This window comes from Sus scrofa, chromosome 15 (assembly GCF_000003025.6).
Source record: "Sus scrofa isolate TJ Tabasco breed Duroc chromosome 15, Sscrofa11.1, whole genome shotgun sequence".
NCBI classification, from domain to species: domain Eukaryota; kingdom Metazoa; phylum Chordata; class Mammalia; order Artiodactyla; family Suidae; genus Sus; species Sus scrofa.
In genome coordinates, this window is record NC_010457.5 from 85,576,022 (window position 1) to 85,596,946 (window position 20,925).

General features: G+C 36.3%; 1 protein-coding gene across 3 annotated transcripts in view; it reads right to left on the bottom strand.

Moving 5' to 3' along the window:
- The window catches only part of CWC22 (CWC22 spliceosome associated protein homolog), a 64,680-nt gene that overhangs the window by 34,864 nt on the left and 8,891 nt on the right, over positions 1-20,925 (bottom strand). The window contains exons 1-4 of one of the 3 annotated variants that reach the window (XM_013984315.2): positions 17,734-20,223; positions 12,174-12,308; positions 7,394-7,461; positions 2,014-2,124 (exon numbers count right to left, since the gene is read on the bottom strand). In XM_013984315.2, coding sequence (XP_013839769.1) covers positions 2,014-2,124; positions 7,394-7,461; positions 12,174-12,200 — 206 coding nt within the window. In that variant the 5' untranslated portion in view covers positions 12,201-12,308; positions 17,734-20,223. Of the gene's footprint in view, positions 1-2,013; positions 2,125-7,393; positions 7,462-12,173; positions 12,309-16,402; positions 16,501-17,733; positions 20,224-20,925 lie in introns of those variants that run through there. The other 2 variants (XM_005671989.3, XM_003133514.5) reach the window with 2 other exon arrangements.

A 20,925-nucleotide genomic window follows, 5' to 3' on the forward strand; every position in this document is an offset into this window, starting at 1 on the left:
TGAGCAGGGGTGTTGAGGCCAGATGAAACTTAAAAAAAAAAAAAAAAAGTTTATTGTGACCTGCAGTTGCATAAAGCATGAGCAGAATAGTCTGAGTTTCCAGGCAGTATATGTAAAAAACAGTAAACTAGACAAACTCTTCTTTGGGGAAAGATAGCAAAAAGGGTTCATTCTTTCTTGCTAGTTCTTGATAGTTTCAGAAACCATACTCTGGTTGTTTTAAAAGTGTTAGCTTAATAAAGGATAGTTACTTGCATTAGTTATTGTGGCTAGAAAATAGCTGATATTTTTCACATTGTGGCTAGAAAATAGCTGATACTTTTCACATTGTCTCGAGTTAACCAGAAACTTCTGATATTTTGAAATTTGTAATAAAAATACCAGTTCTATCAAGAATCAATTTCAAATATAATTTTTTAAATAACATTCTTACTCCTAAATTGTCATTAATGGAGATGAACTCTGATTTCTCCTCTGTACAACTTATCATGTACATCACAGGCCAATTTCTCCTCTTAAACACTACTTTTATGTCACTGTCTCACTCAGAAACTATTGCTAATTCCTTTTCACTTCCAGGATAAAAAACTTAAAATCTATTGCTTGTCTTTTAAGATTTCATAGTTTGACTTGACCTCATCTTTCCAGCTACTGTTATCCATGATTCTTTATTGTTTCTACTCATCTGGCCTCAACACCCCTGCTCAGTTTCTCAGTAGTTATTCTGTCTTCTCTAGCTTGCAGAGTGTCATCCCCTCTCCAGATTTTAGCTAAATCTAGAGGATATGTTTGAGATAATTTGTCTTAATATATGTTAATACAAACTATGTGGAGAGAGAGCAGTGGTCAGTCACTTAACCCAGGTAGCTATATAAATCTCTAAATATAAAGAGATCTGAGTGACTGCCTATGAGGACAGAATCTGCACAGACTAAGACAATGTGAACAGTGGGGGGAAAAAGTGATTCCAAATAGAAACACCAAATAATCAAAGGCAGGTGCTCTGAAATGGAGGCACTGATTTGCACCTGAGTTGCTTTTTACTGTGGATGTAACATGTTGCAAGAGAGTAGCCACAGAGGGATTTACTGACAGTGGTTATGATTCTTGTGAGAAACACCAAGTAAAACTGTTTGCTGACTGGTAAAATTATGTCCTTAAAATTACAGTGTTTGTTCATATAGAGTGCAAAAGTACTGGAGTCTTCTGAGTCTAAGTAGAAATATTTCTCTTCAAGTGCTTTTCTACTGGTTAGCCTTTATATTCTATATGACAGACAACCTACTTACTTCACAATACAACTATGTGGATCAAATGAGATGCAGCAAAGTCAGGGGTTATGGAAATAAACATGGGCTTTAGACCCAGAATAGAATTCAAATCCCAGTTTCATCATCTACCAAATAAGGAACTGCAACCTCTGCTAAGTTAATCAGTTCAGACCCATGTCCTTATAAGTAAATTGAGAGATACAGCATCCAGTGTGTAAGAGTGTTGCCTAACTCACAATTATAGTGGTTTTTATGGTGCTAGTAGTTGCTCTTATTAAAAAGTTATTAGAGTGACAGCAGAGAAGCCTGGCTTCTGGAGGTTAATTTAATACAACATTTAAGGATTTGGATATACATTAGAAAGTAAGTAGTAAGAAAGAAATTTTGGCTGCAGATATCAAATAACTTGTTTAGCTCCAAACTGCCAAGAAATTTGATCAAAATTCTAGTGGGGTATATAGTTTTGGTAGTCCTGGAGTGGATAATATAAGACATCAAAAAGGATATAGAACTAAGTGAAAAATAAAACATGACAGACAAGTTTTTGAAACTAGATGACTAATAAGGTAGGTAGTCAAGTTCTCTAAGACTCAAGAATAATTTACACTTAGATAAAAATTACAGATTGGTAACTTCATTCTCAATGTCCCTCTGCCATCATGTAGGAAAATAATTATAAAATTATTATAAAGAATAAAGAAAATCCAAAAAATGCTTCTATAGTTAAAATTCCAATACTAACCGTGACTCCATGCCACCATCATAAGAACGTCCTCTTCTTGAATGCTCATAGTCTGACCTGCTATGATCAAAGTAATCTCTATCCCGAGGGGATCTTTCTTGCTCTGGATATCTAAAACATAAGAAAACCAAAGTTATTGAAAACTTTGGTTTGAATGTTGAAAACAGTGATGTTATAAATACACAGGGAAGTCATATATAGGTAATGCTAAAGCAAACTCTATGACTGAACAGTTTTATCAAATGGATTTTAAAAAAAACAGCCTGTTTTGGAGCTGCCATCGTGGATCAGTGGTTAATGAATCCGACTAGGAACCGTGAGGTTGAGGGTTTGATCCCTGGCCTTGCTCAGTGGGTTAAGGATCTGGCGTTACCATGAACTGCGGTGTAGGTTGCAGATGTGGCTCAGATTCCGCGTTGCTGTGGCTCTGGCGTAGGCTGGTGGCTACAGCTCCGATTGGATCCCTAGCCTGGGAACCTCCATACGCCACAGGAGTGGCCCAAGAAATGGCAAAAAGACAAAAAAAAAACCCAAAAAACAACAACAAAATAACCAGCCTATTTTGTTGGATACCATTCATTTAGTAGTAATTATAAGAGCTTTCAGCTTGTATGCAATAAGACAACTCCTGGAATTCACTTAACCAAATCTGTTGTCCTGATTCTACTGTCCTGTCTGCATATCATATCCAGTTATGAAAGAGACTGTCCTCCAAATGCCTCCTTTTGTTTGGTTGGCTCATTTTATCAAAGTATTGCACAAATGATACCACTGTCATTGGCTGGCCTCCATAAAGACCAGTTTAACTCCACTCCAAAAATCTCTATCAGCTACTATTCTTAAAACTGCATTTTTAGATAGTTGTGAGAATGGACTGAAATTATTAGCAAAAGAGTATAGTCAGTATAAGATCTGCTATTTGAATCTTTTTTTTTTTTTTTTGGTCTTTTTAGGGCCGTACCCACAGCATATGGAAGTTCCCATGCTAGGGGTTGAATTGGAGCTACAGCTGGCGGCCTATGCCACAACCACAGCAACGACAGATCTGAGTCATGTCTGTGACCTACACTGCAGCTCACGGCAATGCCGGATCCTTAACCCACTGAATGAGGCCAAAGATCAAACCTGCATCATCATGGATACTAGTTGGATTCTTAGCCTGCTGAGCCACAACAGGAATTCCTTTGAATCTTAGAAGTCAGTAAAATCAGAGACCCTTAAGAGATGTTAAATACACACATAATAAATATACACAGTGACATAATCCATGTTTTATATGCACATCTGTAATTAACTTATACACCTATGTGTATATGTGTGTAGAGAGATTCTGCATATATAGAGAGGGAGGAGGTGACTGATGAAAGGTGTAAGTAGATGCAAACAACAGCAGTTAACTTCATGTCCATAAAGCAAAGTTTTTAGAGACAGCAGAATGGAATATGAACAAAGTACACAGAAAATAAAAGATCAGACACATGAAAGAAAGCTTAGAGGATTCTTTTCCCTTCATAAATTCCTTTTAATGGTCAGAGCTTACTAAGGGAAATAACTGCAATCCTACTATGAATGCATGATGAACATTAATGGTAACATTTCTGGATCTTTGATCTTAACACAATTATGTAAGATATAATATATACATATAAACATTTTGAAAACTATAACGAGCTATGTAAATATAAAACATAGTAGGGAGTTCCTACTACTATGTGACTCAGTGGGTTAAGAACCTGACTAGGTTAGAAATCAACCATGGGAAAAGGAAAGAGAAAAAACCTACTACATGGAGACTAAACAACATGCTACTAAAAAACCAATGGGTCAATGAGGAAATCAAGAAGGAAATTAAAAACTACCTTGAAACAAATGATAATGAAGACACAACCTCTCAAAATCTATGGGATGCTGCGAAAGCAGTGCTCAGACGGAAATTTATAGCAATACAGGCCTTTCTCAAAAAAGAAGAAAGATCCCAAATTGACAACTTAACCCTCCACCTAAATGAATTAGAAAAAGAAGAACAAAAAAGTCCTAAAGTCAGCAGAAGGAAGGAAATTATAAAGATCAAAGAAGAAATCAATAAAATAGAGACCCAAAAAACAATAGAGAAAATTAATAAAACCAAGAGCTGGTTCTTTGAAAAGGTGAACAAAATTGATAAACCCCTGGCCAGACTCACTAAAAAGAGGAGAGAAAGAACCCAAATCACCAAAATTATAAATGAAAAAGGAGAAATCACAACGGATACAGCAGAAATACAAAAAACCATAAGAGAATACTATGAACAACTATACGGCAACAAGTTTGACAATCTGGAAGAAATGGACAATTTTCTAGAATCTTACAGCCTGCCAAAACTGAATCAAGTAGAAACAGACCAACTGCACAGACCGATCACTAGAAATGAAATTGAAGAGGTCATAAAATCACTCCCTACAAATAAAAGTCCAGGACCAGATGGAATCACAGGTGAATTCTATCAAACATATAAAGAGGAATTGGTGCCCATCCTCCTTAAACTCTTTCAAAAGGTTGAAGAAGAAGGAATACTCCCAAAGACATTCTATGAGGCCACCATCACCCTCATTCCAAAACCAGACAGAGATACCACCAAAAAAGAAAACTATCGCCCAATATCATTGATGAATATAGATGCAAAAATTCTCAACAAAATCTTAGCCAACCGAATCCAACAACATACCAAAAAAATTATACACCATGACCAGGTTGGGTTCATCCCAGGTTCACAAGGATGGTTCAACATACGCAAATCAATCAGCATCATACACCACATTAACAAAAGAAAAGTCAAAAATCATATGATCATCTCAATAGACGCAGAAAAAGCATTTGACAAAGTTCAACATCCATTCATGATCAAGACCCTCGCCAAAGTGGGTATAGAGGGAACATTCCTGAATATAATCAAAGCCATTTATGAGAAACCCACAGCAAATATAATCCTCAATGGGGAAAAACTGAAAGCCTTCTCACTCAAATCTGGAACAAGACAGGGATGCCCACTCTCACCACTGCTCCTCAACATAGTTTTGGAAGTCCGAGCCACAGCAATTAGACAAACAAAAGAAATAAAAGGCATCCATATAGGAAGAGAAGAGATAAAACTGTCACTGTATGCAGATGACATGATTCTATACCTAGAAAACCCTAAGACTCAACCCCAAAACTACTTGAACTGATTAATAAATTCAGCAAAGTGGCAGGATATAAGATTAACATTCAGAAGTCAGTGGCATTTCTGTATACCAGCAATGAAATATTAGAAAAGGAATACAAAAACACAATACCTTTTAAAATTGCACCTCACAAAATCAAATACCTCGGAATACACCTGACCAAGGAGGTAAAGGACCTATATGCAGAGAACTATAAAACTTTAATCAAAGAAATCAAAGAAGATGTAAAGAAATGGAAAGATATTCCATGTTCCTGGATTGGGAAAATCAATATTGTAAAAATGGCCATACTACCCAAAGCCATCTACAGATTCAATGCAATCCCTATCAAATTACCCATGACATTGTTCACAGAACTAGAACAAACAATCTAAACATTTATATGGAACAACAAAAGACCCAGAATCGCCAAAGCAATCCTGAGAAACAAAAGCCAAGCAGGAGGCATAACTCTCCCAGACTTCAAGAAATACTACAAAGCCACAGTCATCAAAACAGTGTGGTACTGGTACCAAAACAGACAGACAGACCAGTGGAACAGAATAGAGAATCTGGAAATAAACCCTGACACCTATGGTCAATTAATCTTTGACAAGGGAGGCAAGAACATAAAATGGGAAAAAGAAAGTCTCTTCAGCAAGCATTGCTGGGAAACCTGGACAGCTGCATGCAAAGCAATGAAACTAGAACACACCCTCACACCATGCACAAAAATAAACTCCAAATGGCTGAAAGACTTAAATATACGACAGGACACCATCAAACTCCTAGAAGACAACATAGGCAAAACACTCTCTGACATCAACATCATGAATATTTTCTCAGGTCAGTCTCCCAAAGCAATCCACAAATAACAAGTGCTGGAGGGGCTGTGGAAAAAAGGGAACCCTCCTGCACTCTTGGTGGGAATGTAAACTGGTACAGCCACTATGGAGAACAGTTTGGAGATACCTTCGAAATCTATATATAGAACTTCCATATGACCCTGCAATCCCACTCTTGGGCATCTATCCGGACAAAACTCTCCTTAAAAGAGGCACGTGCACCCGCATGTTCATTGCAGCACTATTCACAATAGCCAGGACATGGAAACAACCCAAACGTCCATCAACAGATGATTGGATTCGGAAGAGGTGGTATATATACACAATGGAGTACTACTCAGCCATAAAAAAAGAATGACATCATGCCATTTGCAGCAACATGGATGGAACTAGAGAATCTCATCCTGAGTGAAATGAGCCAGAAAGACAAAGACAAATACCATATGATATCACTTATAACTGGAATCTAATATCCAGCACAAATGAACATCTCCTCAGAAAAGAAAATCATGGACTTGGAGAAGAGACTTGTGGCTGCCTGATGGGAGGGGGAGGGAGTAGGAGATCCTGCTGAATAGCATTGAGAACTTTGTCTAGATACTCATGTTGCAACAGAAGAAAGGGTGGGGGAAAACTGTAATTGTAATGTATACATGTAAGGATAACCTGACCCCCTTGCTGTACAGTGGGAAAATAAAAAAAAAAAAAAAAAAAAAAAAAAAAGAACCTGACTAGGATCCATGGGGATGTGGGTTCGATTTCTGACCTTGGTCAGTGAGTTAAAGATTCAGCATTACCCCAAGTTGTGGTATAGGTCACAGATGCAGTTTGGTTCTGGTGTTGCAGTGGCTGTGGCACAGGCCAGTGGCTGCAGCTCCAATTCGACCCTTAGCCTGCGAACCTCCATATGCCCATGGGTGTCACCCTAAAAAGACCAAAAATTTATACTATAAATATAAAGAAAATATATAAAGGAAACATATATATGTGTGTATACATATATATATGCATATATATACACATAGAGTATAGTATTAACAGTAAAAAGCACTTCAAAATAATGCGGTATCAGCTCAACTTTCCATTTTATAAGCTTTCATTCTATCTAGTATTTGAGATACTAAACTATTCTCTTTAGCCCAAAAAATTTCATAAAACCTAGAATTATTTACTAGAAATTCCTAGAACAGTCAGTCATTCAAGGATGATTTGTTCTCAAGCCCACTCAAGTAATAGTGCCTTTAACCATCAAAAAGAAGTTGTCTGCCCTAAAATTAGAAACCCAAGAGCTAAAAAATTCCTTAAACTTATTATAAAAAGGTTTAAATAGCATTTGGAACACATAAAACTATTTACCTGTCTTCTGGAGAGGAGGTCCTCTGATATGAATTATAGTTTTCCCTTCTGTCATGGCTAGAAGAATGCTTTTAAAGGAAAAAAAAAGGAGGGGAGGTACATTTAAAAAAAATCACATTAAAAAATAAATTGACAATGGACAAATATCTCAGAAAACTGAAATTGCTTTAAAAATTATTTCAAAATATTCTTTTAATCGTAAGTATGAATTATATTACCTAAATAGTATGTAAGATAAAACTAAATGTTTAGGTATCCAAGGTAAATGTCTATGGCAGATATCTGTTTTCACTATGGATCAAATACAGTTCAAGGTAGAAGAAAATAATTCCCAAATTTTCAATGCAACTTAGTTAATATTTTATTCCTATGTAATAAATTACAAATTTATAGAACATGATTTTTATAAAGGCCTTTCCCAGTGAAAAACTAGCCCAAATTTCTCTTCGTGAAAAACACGACCAAGGGCCAGAGGTTTTCTAGCCAGGGCTCACTTCTGTGGTTATGCCCAAGTCTTTAACACTGCCCTTACCTTCTTACTTCCTTTGGCTTATAAAAACTACAACTTTAGTCCAGGTTACTAAATCCGGATGAAATAAATATCTAGAAGAAACTAACTGTAATGTATTTACGAAAATTCATTTTTGTTTTAAGCAAACATTATTTGTGTGTCTGGTATGGCATTATGGTAGACTCTAAGGATTTTAAAAACATGACAAATTAAAAAAAAAAAAAAAAAAGGAGTTCCCATCGTGGCGCAGTGGTTAACGAATCCGACTAGGAACCATGAGGTTGCGGGTTCGATCCCTGCCCTTGCTCAGTGGGTTAACGATCCGGCGTTGCTGTGAGCTGTGGTGTAGGTTGCGGACGCAGCTCGGATCCCTCGTTGCTGTGGCTCTGGCGTAGGCCGGTGGCTACAGCTCGGATTGGACCCCTAGCCTGGGAATCTCCATATGCCGCGAGAGCGGCCCAACAAATAGCAAAAAGACAAAAAAAATTAAAAAAAAAATAAAAACATGACATGTAAAACATAACTCCTATTCCAAATCCTTTGAAAAATAACAGATGCAAATAAATAACTTCAAGGTAACATGAGATTGAGGTTATATATTAAAAGAGACAAGAGTTATGAACCATTCAGGTTAAGAATATATCCTAACTTAAAAATCCAAATACTGTTAACTAGCCAAAATATTTACCTCTATAAGTAGGTAAATTTTTTAAATCACTGGTATAAAAATATTCATATTGACAAGCTTATTTTTAAAAGTTAAAATAATTTTAGTAACCTATTAAAAAGGAAACATAGTTGTATATTCAAAGTATCTTAATCTTGAAATCTAAGAAAAAATAATTCAAATAATGAGTAACTTGGTCTGCATACTTACATGCTTGTCTCTTTAATGGGAAAAATACATTTAAAAATAGAAAATTATACTGCAAAGAAATGTAAACAAGTTCCAACTTCCTCTTATTTTATGATTATCTAATTAGCATAGGTTGAGTCTAACATTATCATAAGAAAATTGCCAAAATAGTCTCTTTAACTACTGAATTTTTTGAATAGTATACACTAATATGACTAATGTATGTGGGTGAATAAGCATATAATCAAAATTTATAATTTAAAGTAGCCAGTCTGGTTGTTACTTACACTGAATGCAAACATCTTAAAATCCTGTTTCTAATGTGTACAAGTTTTAAAAATTATTTCACTTAGCAACATAATTAAATAGAATTGTTATATATGACATAGATTTCCATAAAACTTGACATTAAACTATCCTAAACCAAATATAGAGGTCAATTCTATTTAATTCACGGTAATAAAAATGGTATTTACTTATTCATTATATAACATAGCCCTTCCTATGTAGACACTATGGGGGATTAAAAAAAAAAAGGGAAACCCTCAAGAAACTTAAGAGCTTATGGGAGAGACATGGTTACAAAGATTTCTACAATTAAACACAGATTATATATAAAGAGAGGGAAGGAGAAGGAGGAGAAGAGATGGGGAAGGAAGAGAAAGAGAGAACAATAAAACTGTACTGTCTTCTTTTACAAGGCATGGCAATTATTTTGATTACATTAGGGAGAAGGCCTCAATTCCGTGCTAATGATTTTTAACACATCTCCGCAACATCTGTTGTGAGCAAGAGGGAGAAACCAAAAATATTGAAGTCGTGAATCAGGATTTCGTAAATATGATCAAGTTTAACAAATGCCTGGCACACATAGGAAGTGCTAACAGGAGATTCTGAGTAGGAGCGAGCACTGTGGTACAGAGTCTGAGGGCAACAGTTAGTAAAGGGGAACCTGAGCTGTAATTTGGTAGATTTTACTACATGAAAAATAATTTCTAAATAAGTCAGATTATAAGTCAGAGCAGTAATTGAAAATAACATATTATTGAAATTACCTTTAAAAGCTCTCTAAATTATTCATTAAGCAAAACAAATATGGTACAATGTAGAGAGAGGAGTACAAGGAGAGGTGGTGAGTCGAACAGGGAGTCTGTGTCCAGAGGTTCTGGGCATCTGTTAGGCTCAGGGAAAGTCTTCAAGGGTGGGGGCCGGGGGTGGGGGGGGAGGGGCACAGAAAGAGGTAGGAAGCTTGCTTCTAGTAGCTAAGGCAGCTACAGTAAGGCTCAATGGAAAAACAAGGGATCCTTACAAATGATGCCTCACAACATCAAGAGAGGATCTGAGCTTCACGTGAGGTAAGAATGAGTTCAGCCCAGCTAGTGGATCTGCTTATGGCCAACAAGATGGACAGAAGGAGGCCGACTAAACTAAGAACTGGCTGGGAGGACTGAGCCACTAAGTGAGAAGGGCATGCTGATTGAAGACATAATGTCCTAGGCTAGGGGGAAGCCCCAGAGGACCCATCTGGATCACAAAAGGCAAACATGGAGTAGCAGAGTCTTAAGAGGAAAAGGAAGAGGATCCTGAGAAAGACTAAACACTTCTCCCTGTGTCAAAGGTATAAAGTTTAAATCTGAGTGCTCAGTCAAGTACCAGTTCTGCAAAAGGTCTTTTTCTTTATGTCCCCAGCTCAGCACCTAACAGGGTCTGCCACCTACTAGGCCCACAATTCATTGTTTACCTGTCACTGGGCCAATAAACAGAAGTTGCAAAAAGGCAGATTTCAGACCACTACATGAAGGGATCTACTGACAGATGTGGTCTGCTTCAGAGACAGTGAGTCCCCCCCCCCAAGAAGGGAGATAAGCACAGGTTAGATGTCTACCTAGGAGGGAGACTGAAGAGTGCCTTCTCAATACTCGAATGAGGTTAGAACAGATGGCAGTAGAGCCTGCCTTGGTCTGCAAGTTTATCTATTCAGTTTATTAAGCACTTACCACACCCCAGGCCTTGTACATGGTATCTGCTGTTAAGAAACTCTCATCTATTCACTCTCTTTAAAGTAGCTTTAGAAGTGCGGGAGTTCCCATTGTGGCACAGCAGAAATGAATCTGACAAGTAGCCATGAGGATGTGGGTTCAATCCCTGGTCTCATTCAGTGGGTTGGGGATCCGGTGTTGCCATGAGCTGTGATGTAGGTCACAGATGTGGCCAGGATCCGGTGTTGCTGTGGCTGTGGTATAGGACTGCACCTGTAGCTCTGATTCGACCCCTGGTCTGGGAACTTCCATAAGCTGCAGGTGAGGCCCTAAAAAGCAAAAAAAAAAAAAAGCACCTGTCTTTGTTATCATATAAAAATCCACCATCCCCTTTATTGACTCCAGGACCCAGGAAATGATGTGCCTGCTTATAGATCCATGGACTACACAGATTGCCTAGTAGATCTGTGCAGTTGAAATGAAAAGGAAGTAGAATGGTTTGCTCTTCCAACAAGTCCACTCACAGGCAGAGAAGAGTTCTGAAGCAAATACTGGTTACTGGTTCCCGGGACTGCTTTGACCTCTACTTTTCTACTTTTCTCACAACCTGCTCCAGCCGCACTAGCCTGTGCCTTTGCACTTGTTCCCTCTGCCTGGCATACTCTTTCCCAAGACATCTCTGTGGCTAACTCCCTCATCTCCTTCAAGTATGTGCTCATAAAGGGCCTTTCTCAGTGGGTCCTCCCTATTAAAAACTTTATCCTCCAATGACACTGATCAACTTTACCCTATTTTCTCTGCAGCACAGGTCTAGAACTTAACACTCTAACATACTTATAACTCACTTGTGTATTATGTTTATGATTTATTTCCCTTCTTTCTCGCTAGAATGCAAACTCCATGAGACCAAGGATTTCTGCTTTATTCAACATTCTACCCAAAATGCTTACAATAATCACTGGGACATAGTAAGAATTCAGTGAATATTTGCTGAATAAATGAATGTACAATGTCTAAAGTACAGCACAGAATAAAGAGCTCATTTATGCATTTGAAATATGCAACAAGAGGTTCACCTGTAGAGACATGTGGGAACTGTGATCAACTGAGGAAGGACCTACTCATGCAAGAAAGAATGCTCTTTGAGAAGAACGGTAGAATTCCCTGCTGTTTATTTTTCTTTTGCATGTGCTCACTCGCTTGCACATGTGTCCACATATGTGCATACACCCATATCCACACACACCCCTGTATGTTCTCTCAACTACCCACTTGCACATCTGGCCAAGTATTTATATTTGAAACTGTGGTAAGTTAGATGTGTGTATGATACTACTCTACTGTCTGGTTTTAATGTCCTAATTATATAAATGCATTTTTGTGTTCATGATAGACAAATGACTATATGTTCTTTATCACAAGTTTTAAACTTACCTTTATTTGTGCCACACTACTTTTCATTTTCGCCCGTTGATCTGATAAATCAAAAACTCCTTAATCTGGTCCAAATAACAAGTACTGAATAGATTAATTCCTTGACAGTTTACTTTTCCTGTCTGCAAACATCACCTATAAATATACCAAAGAAAGCTTTGTTAACACTGATAAAATACATGTGAAATAACATGTTATTTTCACATAATGGACAACTGACTCTCTTATTTTTCTTAATGGGCACAAATACAATTGGTAACTGAATGGAAGTTCAAAAAATCTTTAAAAGTTGCATATAATAATGTATAAAAAACATATTAATAGAAAAGACTCTGAACAAAAGAGCAATAATAACGAAGGCTTATTAAACATTATAAAGTATTCTGATGACTGAGAAGAACAAAAATTTTAGTAATTTCATGTCAGATAACTTTATTCAATATGTTCTCAGTGAGGGAGACCTACAACTACATCATAAAACAATATTGTGATATAAAAAGAAGTGAACAGAGAAAATAAGAATTTAAGAGGAACTATATAAACTGAGTATAAAATATCCAATGTTTCAATTTAAACTAAAAATGAAATATCCAATGTTCTTATAATAATGATCATTCAGAAATATACTCCATATGGAAATACAAAGTGCTAAACTAGAGTAACCATGTCTTAACATGATCAAACTGGGCATCAGATACATGCACATACAAGAACTTACCTATCTGGCTCAGAATAAACACAATCATTAATGCTAAATACTAAAATAAATGTCTTTCAATAGCCATCTATTAGGTGAAATTTAGTAATTTTTGAAAAATGCTCAACCGACAGTTATGTTCATACATAACTGCCATTCAAGTACTTTATTGGAACTGTATATTTGAATACTTTATAGTTTATGATATGGTGTCAGGTTAACAAAAAAAAAAATCACAAAAGTAAAATGAAATAGAAGAAAAAAGAATTAAAAGAGGTAGAGAATATAATGAAAAACTGTGCTCAGTACCAAAATAAACTGAGTACAATTAGGAAAACATTCTAATTTGAATGCCAGGAAGGATATTACAGATTATCTGGTCCAAATCTTTCTCTTTATAGATAACACTGACAGTCAGATAAGTCATTTCAATGTCCTAAACTATAATAATGTTCCAAGCTATAAAACAAGCTAGTGGGGGACTAGAAACTTAGCCTAAGGACACCCGACAGTATTCTTTTCGCTGGACGACATATACAAATAATCAAGACAGAGTGATAGAGAACTGCTATCATTTAATATACATAGGGATATACACAGATCACCATCAAGAAAAATCTCCATTACAATTGTCAGCATTCTATCAAGGTTAGTAAAAACAATATGTACCAGATTCATCAATCTATAAAATGTAACTGCAGTCTAAAGCACACCACTGCTCAGGAACTCCCAGAGGAGAGAGAGCCAGAGAAAGGAACCCCATGTGCTCAGGAACTCCCAGAGGAGAGAGAGCCAGAGAAAGGAACCCTATCTTCTCCCAAATCTCTGACCACCCTTGAACCAACACCAAGTGGTAAATGGATTCCTGCTCAGGATCCAAGGACTGAGCTGAGATGTCAACAACTGCTCAAGAGGCCGAATTTGCAACTTAAGCCTAATCAGGTTAATTGCCTCATCAATCACCAATTCTCTGAGGAATGTACCAGAAACCAAAGTCTTAACATACAGTAACAATGAAGAGAATACAATTAAAAAAACCTCAATGTGTCAGGAAACTGTGGCCCAATCTTAAGAAAAAGAAAACTGAAGGAAAACAACATTAAAATGCCAAATCAGATGCTGAAATTAGCATATGAGGTTTTAAAATCACATTCAAAAGTGCAAAGGAAAACACACTTGCAAGGAATAAAAATATATAAAATTTCTGGAAAAAAAAAAACACAACAAAAACATAAAACAAAAAATGAACCAAACCAAATCCTAGAACTGAAAAATATATGAAGCAAAATATTCACTGGAGATAAAGAAAAGCCAGTAAACTTGAAGTAAGATCATTAGAAATTATCCAATCTAAAGAACAGAGAGACAAAAAAGTTTACCAGGGACACGTGGGCAAAGTATCTGAAAGGCCCAATGCGTGTGTAAATAAAGTCCAAGAAGGAAAGAGAGAAAGAATGGGACAGAAATAACAGCCAGAATTTCCCCACATTTGATGAAAGGCACAAATTTACAGATTCAGGAAGCTCAGAGAACCCCTGCCAGGATGCATATAAAAAAACCCACACTTATGCACATAGTTACTGACAGTGGTCAGTAGTCCAACTGCTGAAAACCAAAGATAAAGAGAAAATCCTGAGAGCAGCAAGAAGCAAAAACGACACATTATATGAAGGGAAATAATTCAACTTATTGCTGATTTCTCATCAGAAACTGAGGAGACCAGAAAACAGTAGAATAATCTTTACAGTGCTGAAAGATTCAAAAATTATAAACCTAAAACCCCAGTAAAAATAATCTTAAGAATGAAGATAAAATAAAGACATTTACTAATTGAACAATAAAACAACTAAGAGTAACTAAGAGAATGTATCACCATTAGACCTGCACTGTAGGAAATACTAAAAGAAGTTTCTCAGGCTGAAGGAAAATGATACCAGATTGGAAATCTGGATTTCCAAAAAGGAGTGAACACTGGAAATGATAAATTTCTTGAGAAATACAAAGAATTAAATACTTTTAATTTTATCTGAAACACAGGTTTGTTTAAAGCAAAAAATTATAATGTCTTGAGAGGGCATTGTGTGTGTGGATATAGGTACATATGGACTAAAATGGACCTACATGAGGCAAGGTTTCTGAATTTTTTGTGAAGAGGTACAATATGAACTCTAAGGAGCCTGTGGAAAGTTAAGGATATATAATGTGCTCCCTACAGAAATGACTAAAAAAATAACATAAAGAAATATAGCTAAAAAGTCTAGATTAAAACAGAATTTTAAAAAACATTTAGGACTTCCCCTTGTGGTTCAGCGGAAACGAATCTGACTAGCATACATGAGGACACAGGTTTGATCTCTGGCCTTGCTCAGTGAGTTAAGGATCTGGCGTTGCCATCAGCTGTGGCTCACAGACTCTCAGTCTGTGGCTTGCTGATACAGTTCGGTTCCCGTGTTGCTGTGGCTGTGGTGTAGGCTAGCAGCTACAACTCTGATTTGAGCCCTAGCTTGGGAACCTCCAGGTGCTGTGGGTGTGGCCCTAAAAAGACAAAAAAATAAATGAATGAATAAATAAATAATATTTAATTTATAAAGGCAGGAGAGAATGAATAAAAAAGAGGAGACAAAAAGAAAAAAACAAGATGGCAGACTTCTATCTATTAATCATACCAAATTTTAATGAATGAACATTTCTAATTAAAAAACAGAAGCCACTCCTCTGTTATCTCAGATGATACAACCCTGAAGGCACAACCTTGTCTTGGCTGGATTTTAGGCCCCATTTGCCTCCTCAAGAAGATGACTCTGTACTGTACATAAATTATATAATTCTTTTCAGAAATCCTGTTTCAAATGGCTATAAATGTATGGAACTATAAAATTCAAAATTTTATTCAAATAACTTTTGCTCAAAGGTATATATATACACACATACATTTATATATATTTAACCTCTACTAGGATAATCATTATATTCTAACATATCCTTATCACCTAGTATTATTTATACATACATTTATTCAAAAACAACAAATATTTACTGCACTTATATTATTTGGCCTCACACCTTTCTAGGCACTGGGTGGACAGCAATGAACAACCATAACAAAGTCCCCCACCCACATGGAGCTTATCTTCTAATTTTAAGAAGTAAAACTATAATGATGAACAAAGCATTAAGCTACTAAAGCAAAGTGGCCGATTGGGTTTTCTTCATAGTTTCAGATGATTATTTAACACTGTAAAACCAGATCCCTAAGTCTCCACGTTAAAAATAATTTACTTGTACATATATTGGGCCCAGCTGACTTACTACATCAAAAGATATGTGTGTGAGGGGAGTAGGTATGGTGGATGTGTGTGTTGCAGGGGTACACAGGCATGCTGGTTTTATGAAAAAAAATCCCCAAGATAATTCTAACATCCAACTCTTGCTCAAGATATCTCAGCTCTCCAATTCTGAGAGATTAGTTGAGAAATTGGTTCCCAATTTATCTTAAACGATGAGCCGCTTAAGGTAAAATATAGAGACTTACCTACTTTTTAGTGAAGAACTTAGTCAATATAAATTATTTAAAAAGGGAAACATAAATCCCAAATATTAATCCTTGGTAACGCACTGGTAAGAAGTACATATATACATGTTAAAAAAAAAAAAAAAAAAAAACAGTATCAATGATTTTTTATTGAGAAATTTCATGCACAATTTACAGGGATAAAATTCTCACTTGTAATGCACTGATGGCCACAGCACAGGTTTTTTGGGAGCTTATGATATTGGCTATGATAATTAACAGTACCTACTGCAACATGATCAGAAAATGCAAAATTAAGCACTGAAATGGAATCATCCAAATGACAAAATATGTTCATAAAACACTTTCATTATTCTTAAAATGAAAACAAAACTGAAAAATTGAGAGAGGGAAAGAAGAGGAAAACACCTGCACCAACAGAGTTCAGTCTCTCTACATAAACTAGATATATATTTGATATAAGAAATGTTTCAATGATTACTTCTCAAGTTAGAAAAATTCATATAGACTGAAATATGTGGTATAAATCCTCTTTTCCTGCAAGCTTAAATATGCTTATTAGTTGGTAGAATCTGGAGTATGTTTTATATAAAAATTAAAAGCCTAGAGTCTTGTCAATGTTCTTACTATCCATAATTTGTTCGTACTCCCAGGATAATCTGTGACTAAGGCCTTACGAAATTGACACTATATTATACCTTAACAGAGGATTTCACTCTCCTCTATTCCAATAATGTTATTACATAAGTAGAGTCCCTTATTGTCCACAGGAGTTTCTGCTTTCTCCTTACATTCACCCCTTCTATGAACTAGCCTCAGGAATTGAATCCTGAGTCCAAAAAGAAACTCAAAAGAACCTACTCCAAGCAAAAGTCTCTACCTAGTACTTCTTCACTTGTTGCAGTGAATTTACGGATGGATACTGCTGCCACCAGCACTCAGAGGATTTTTCTGACCCAGAAGGAGAAAACATGGAAGGAAGAGAACAAGACCTGCCTTCTCCTGAAGCCAGATGCCAGTGACTAGCATGCACTCCTTTGCATATTTTTGTTCTTGATCCTCCTGGTCATTTTTTCTGCCTCTTTGCTAGCTGACACTTCTAAATTAGCATTGTACAATGAACTTTCTGCCCTGATGGAATGGTTCATAATTCTGCAATATCAGTGACCACTATACTAATACAATAGTCATTGGCCATATGTGGCTACCGAGCACTTCAAATGTGCCTCAGGGAATAAGAAAATTAATTTTATTTGATTTTAATTAATTTTACATTTAAACACTAAGAGCCACATATGGGGAGCTCCCCTTGTGGCTCAGTGGTAACGAACCTGCCTAGTATCCATGAAGATACAGGTTCGATCCCTGGCCTTGCTCAGTGGGTAAAGGATCCAGTGTTGCTGTGAGCTGCGGTACAGGTCGCAGATGCGGCTCAGATCCTATGTTGCTGTGGCTGTGGTGTAGGCCAGCAGCTGTAGGTCCAATTTACCCCTAGCCTGGAACTTTCATCGCTACACTTGCGGTCCTGGGGAAAAAAAAAAGCCACATCTGGCTATTGGTTACCATAATGAACAACACAATTCTAAATGATTAGTAGACAATGCAGCCTTTTAGTCAGGGTACTCCCAAGATTCTGGTTTTTGAGAATCTTCAGATACAACATTAACTAATTCTTTAGATATGAGTAAAGTAAAAAAAAAAAGAAAGAAGAAGCAGCTCATATCCAAATTAATGGGAAAAGTAATTTGGTTATTTTCCATGATAAATTCCAATTCTGGGAAATAAGAGATAATATAATAATCCTCATCCTAGAATTTGTCTGTTGCAATTACCAATGTGTGATCTACAAAGTCAAATGCTGCTCTGCAACTGCTATGATACCAAGTAATCACTGAACATAAATGACAACAAAAAACCTGGCACTTAATACACAATCATGACCTACTAGACAACAACGCAGATAGGGACTGACCACATCTACAGAAGCTACAGGTCTATCTTTTGGCTTAGGCTGAATAACTAAAAGAAGTATTACTAAAATGCAAACAAACAAAAATTAGCCCTGATGACAGCCAAGAATTGACGACACAGAAACAACAACTTGAAAAACAGATTTCCACTAATTTGCAGATGAGAAAAATTATGCCAATCTAAGTCATGATGTACACTGTGGATTACCTAACAGTCAAATTCTTATTTTTACTTAGTTCAGGCTCACACAAAATTGTGTCTGCATGGACTCGTGTGTTCTAAAGATATGACAGCCACTCTTTAGTTTACAAATTCTCTCCAGTCTACAAATCCCTGCTGAGACCACTTGCTAACTACCACCTAGGTAACTGGGGATTTTTTATTAATGAGCTTTAACATACAAGACAAACAAAGCGGTTTCTCCAACAAATTCAATGGCAAAGGGGACAAAAAAGGGAAAAGAGTAGCATAGTATTTACAGAATAAAAGAGGCTTGACAGACTTAACAAATGTAATATATGTTTATATCCCAAGTTGAACAATTTCCCCTACTCTAAAATGGGATGTGTTTATATAGTAGAACCAACTCAATTGATCAATATCCTTTATGGAGCCTTTCTTCGAACAGAGGAGGTGGACGAAAGTCTCATCTCTTCACAGGGAACAAAAGGAAGAAAGAGGATGCTTTTTAATCCATTAAGACTGTAAACTTGCTGACAATTATTATATTCACATCATGGTTTTCTGGGAAGAAGTATGAGAATAGGTTGGGATTTGGATTCTCAGAAATACTTAAATCCTTATAGATGCATATTTTCTACCAAAGAGGACTCAGCTTAGTATATAACTGAAATAAGACTCATTTCAAAATCAGCTATTACCTATATAGTGTGCCCAAACTGATAATAAAGGAGATATTCTAAGCTCTAGTGCCAATAATATTAACTTGAGAAAAAAACATTTTCCTCAATTAAAAATGTTTTCCAATGAGACAAAGTCATTTTAAAAATAATATGATGATTAGTGTCCCAAAGCTGAAAGGAATAATGCAATGGTGATTGCAGGAACACTGTTTGAAACCAGCCAATGGGAGGAATGCCAATGTATACAGTAGCTTCAGAACAAACCAAAATACAATCTACACTAACAGAGTCTACAGTGCATTACAGTGCTGCTCCTGAGATATCCGGAGATGAACTACTTATACTTCCTGGGTTAGAAGTCAGAAACATGTGATTTAGAATAAGACACTAACAACAATATCAAATAATAATAATATCATTGTAGCCACAAAGACACTATACCAGGGACTTCGTTTATGTATTCTTATTCAATTTTCACGATTACTCTGATTTCGAAATTTTTTAAACCTTATTTTCCAATGGGAGAATTGAGGTACAGAGAGGTGAAGTGATGTGTACAAGTAAACCACAGCTAGTAAATGGCAAATCTAAAATTCAAGTAGGTTTATCTGATGTCAAAACCATCTGATAGTGCATTTATTAATGCCAACATTAATAAATTGATGCCAAATTGGTAAATTATAAAATGCAAACACATACAATCTCTACTACCCTGAAAATTTTCCTATTCTAAACTGATCCACTTTTCTAAAGTTCCAGATAGCAGTGGTTTTGATGTTGATATAATGAGGCCCTACTGCTTTTTAAAAGTGCATAATAATTTCAAGGGTTCTTTTATTTAATTTGCATACCTAGAATTCACTATGGCAGATACAATATGAGCAAATAAATCAGTTGACTCAGTTGTGCAAGATATAGTATCTTCCTTGGCTCTCTCTCTTGGGTCTTAAGCCTAGTTTCTTTTTTCAATCTACCAACACACACACTTACACACAGTTTTTTAAATCCATTTTATTTCAGATTATCTTACCTATTTATGAGTCATCTTTCTGATCAGTGTCATCTTTTGCCTTTCTACCCATCAACCATCATCACCATATATTTTTCTGACAATCAAGTCCAATCTGCTACATTTCCACATCCCCAAATGCAAGTGTGAAAGCGACGATATTGTAAAGTAGACTACTACTGCAGTTCTAACAAAAAAATGCAGAAAGTACTATCATCATCCAGATTTATAGAGAATATGCCTGTAGGGAAATAGTGAGAGTTCAACATGTGCATGCTTGGTACTTAGACTAATTGGAAATTCCTGCAATGAGAGCAATTTATCTAGAGTTTATAGCTCTCACTGCTCTGCTTAGCATCACTATGTGGATTTTATGATGAATTATTAAATTTCTCTCTCCTTGTCACAAGTAAGCAACTCAGCAAAATCACACCTGCTCTCCTGAGCAAGGAGAATCTTTTATACAAGGAGGTGAAATTTAGTAAGCATCAGAGAGCAAAATATTTAATAAGACTTTTTAAGACTGTTAACTAGAAACTATGAAATGATAATTTCCACAATTTTCTCAAAAATTCAGAAAATGGGGCATTCTGTGGGGCTCAGCAGGTTAAGGGTCTAGCATTGTCACTTTTACAGCTAGGGTCACCACCATGGCAGGGGTTCGATCCCTGGCGTGGGAA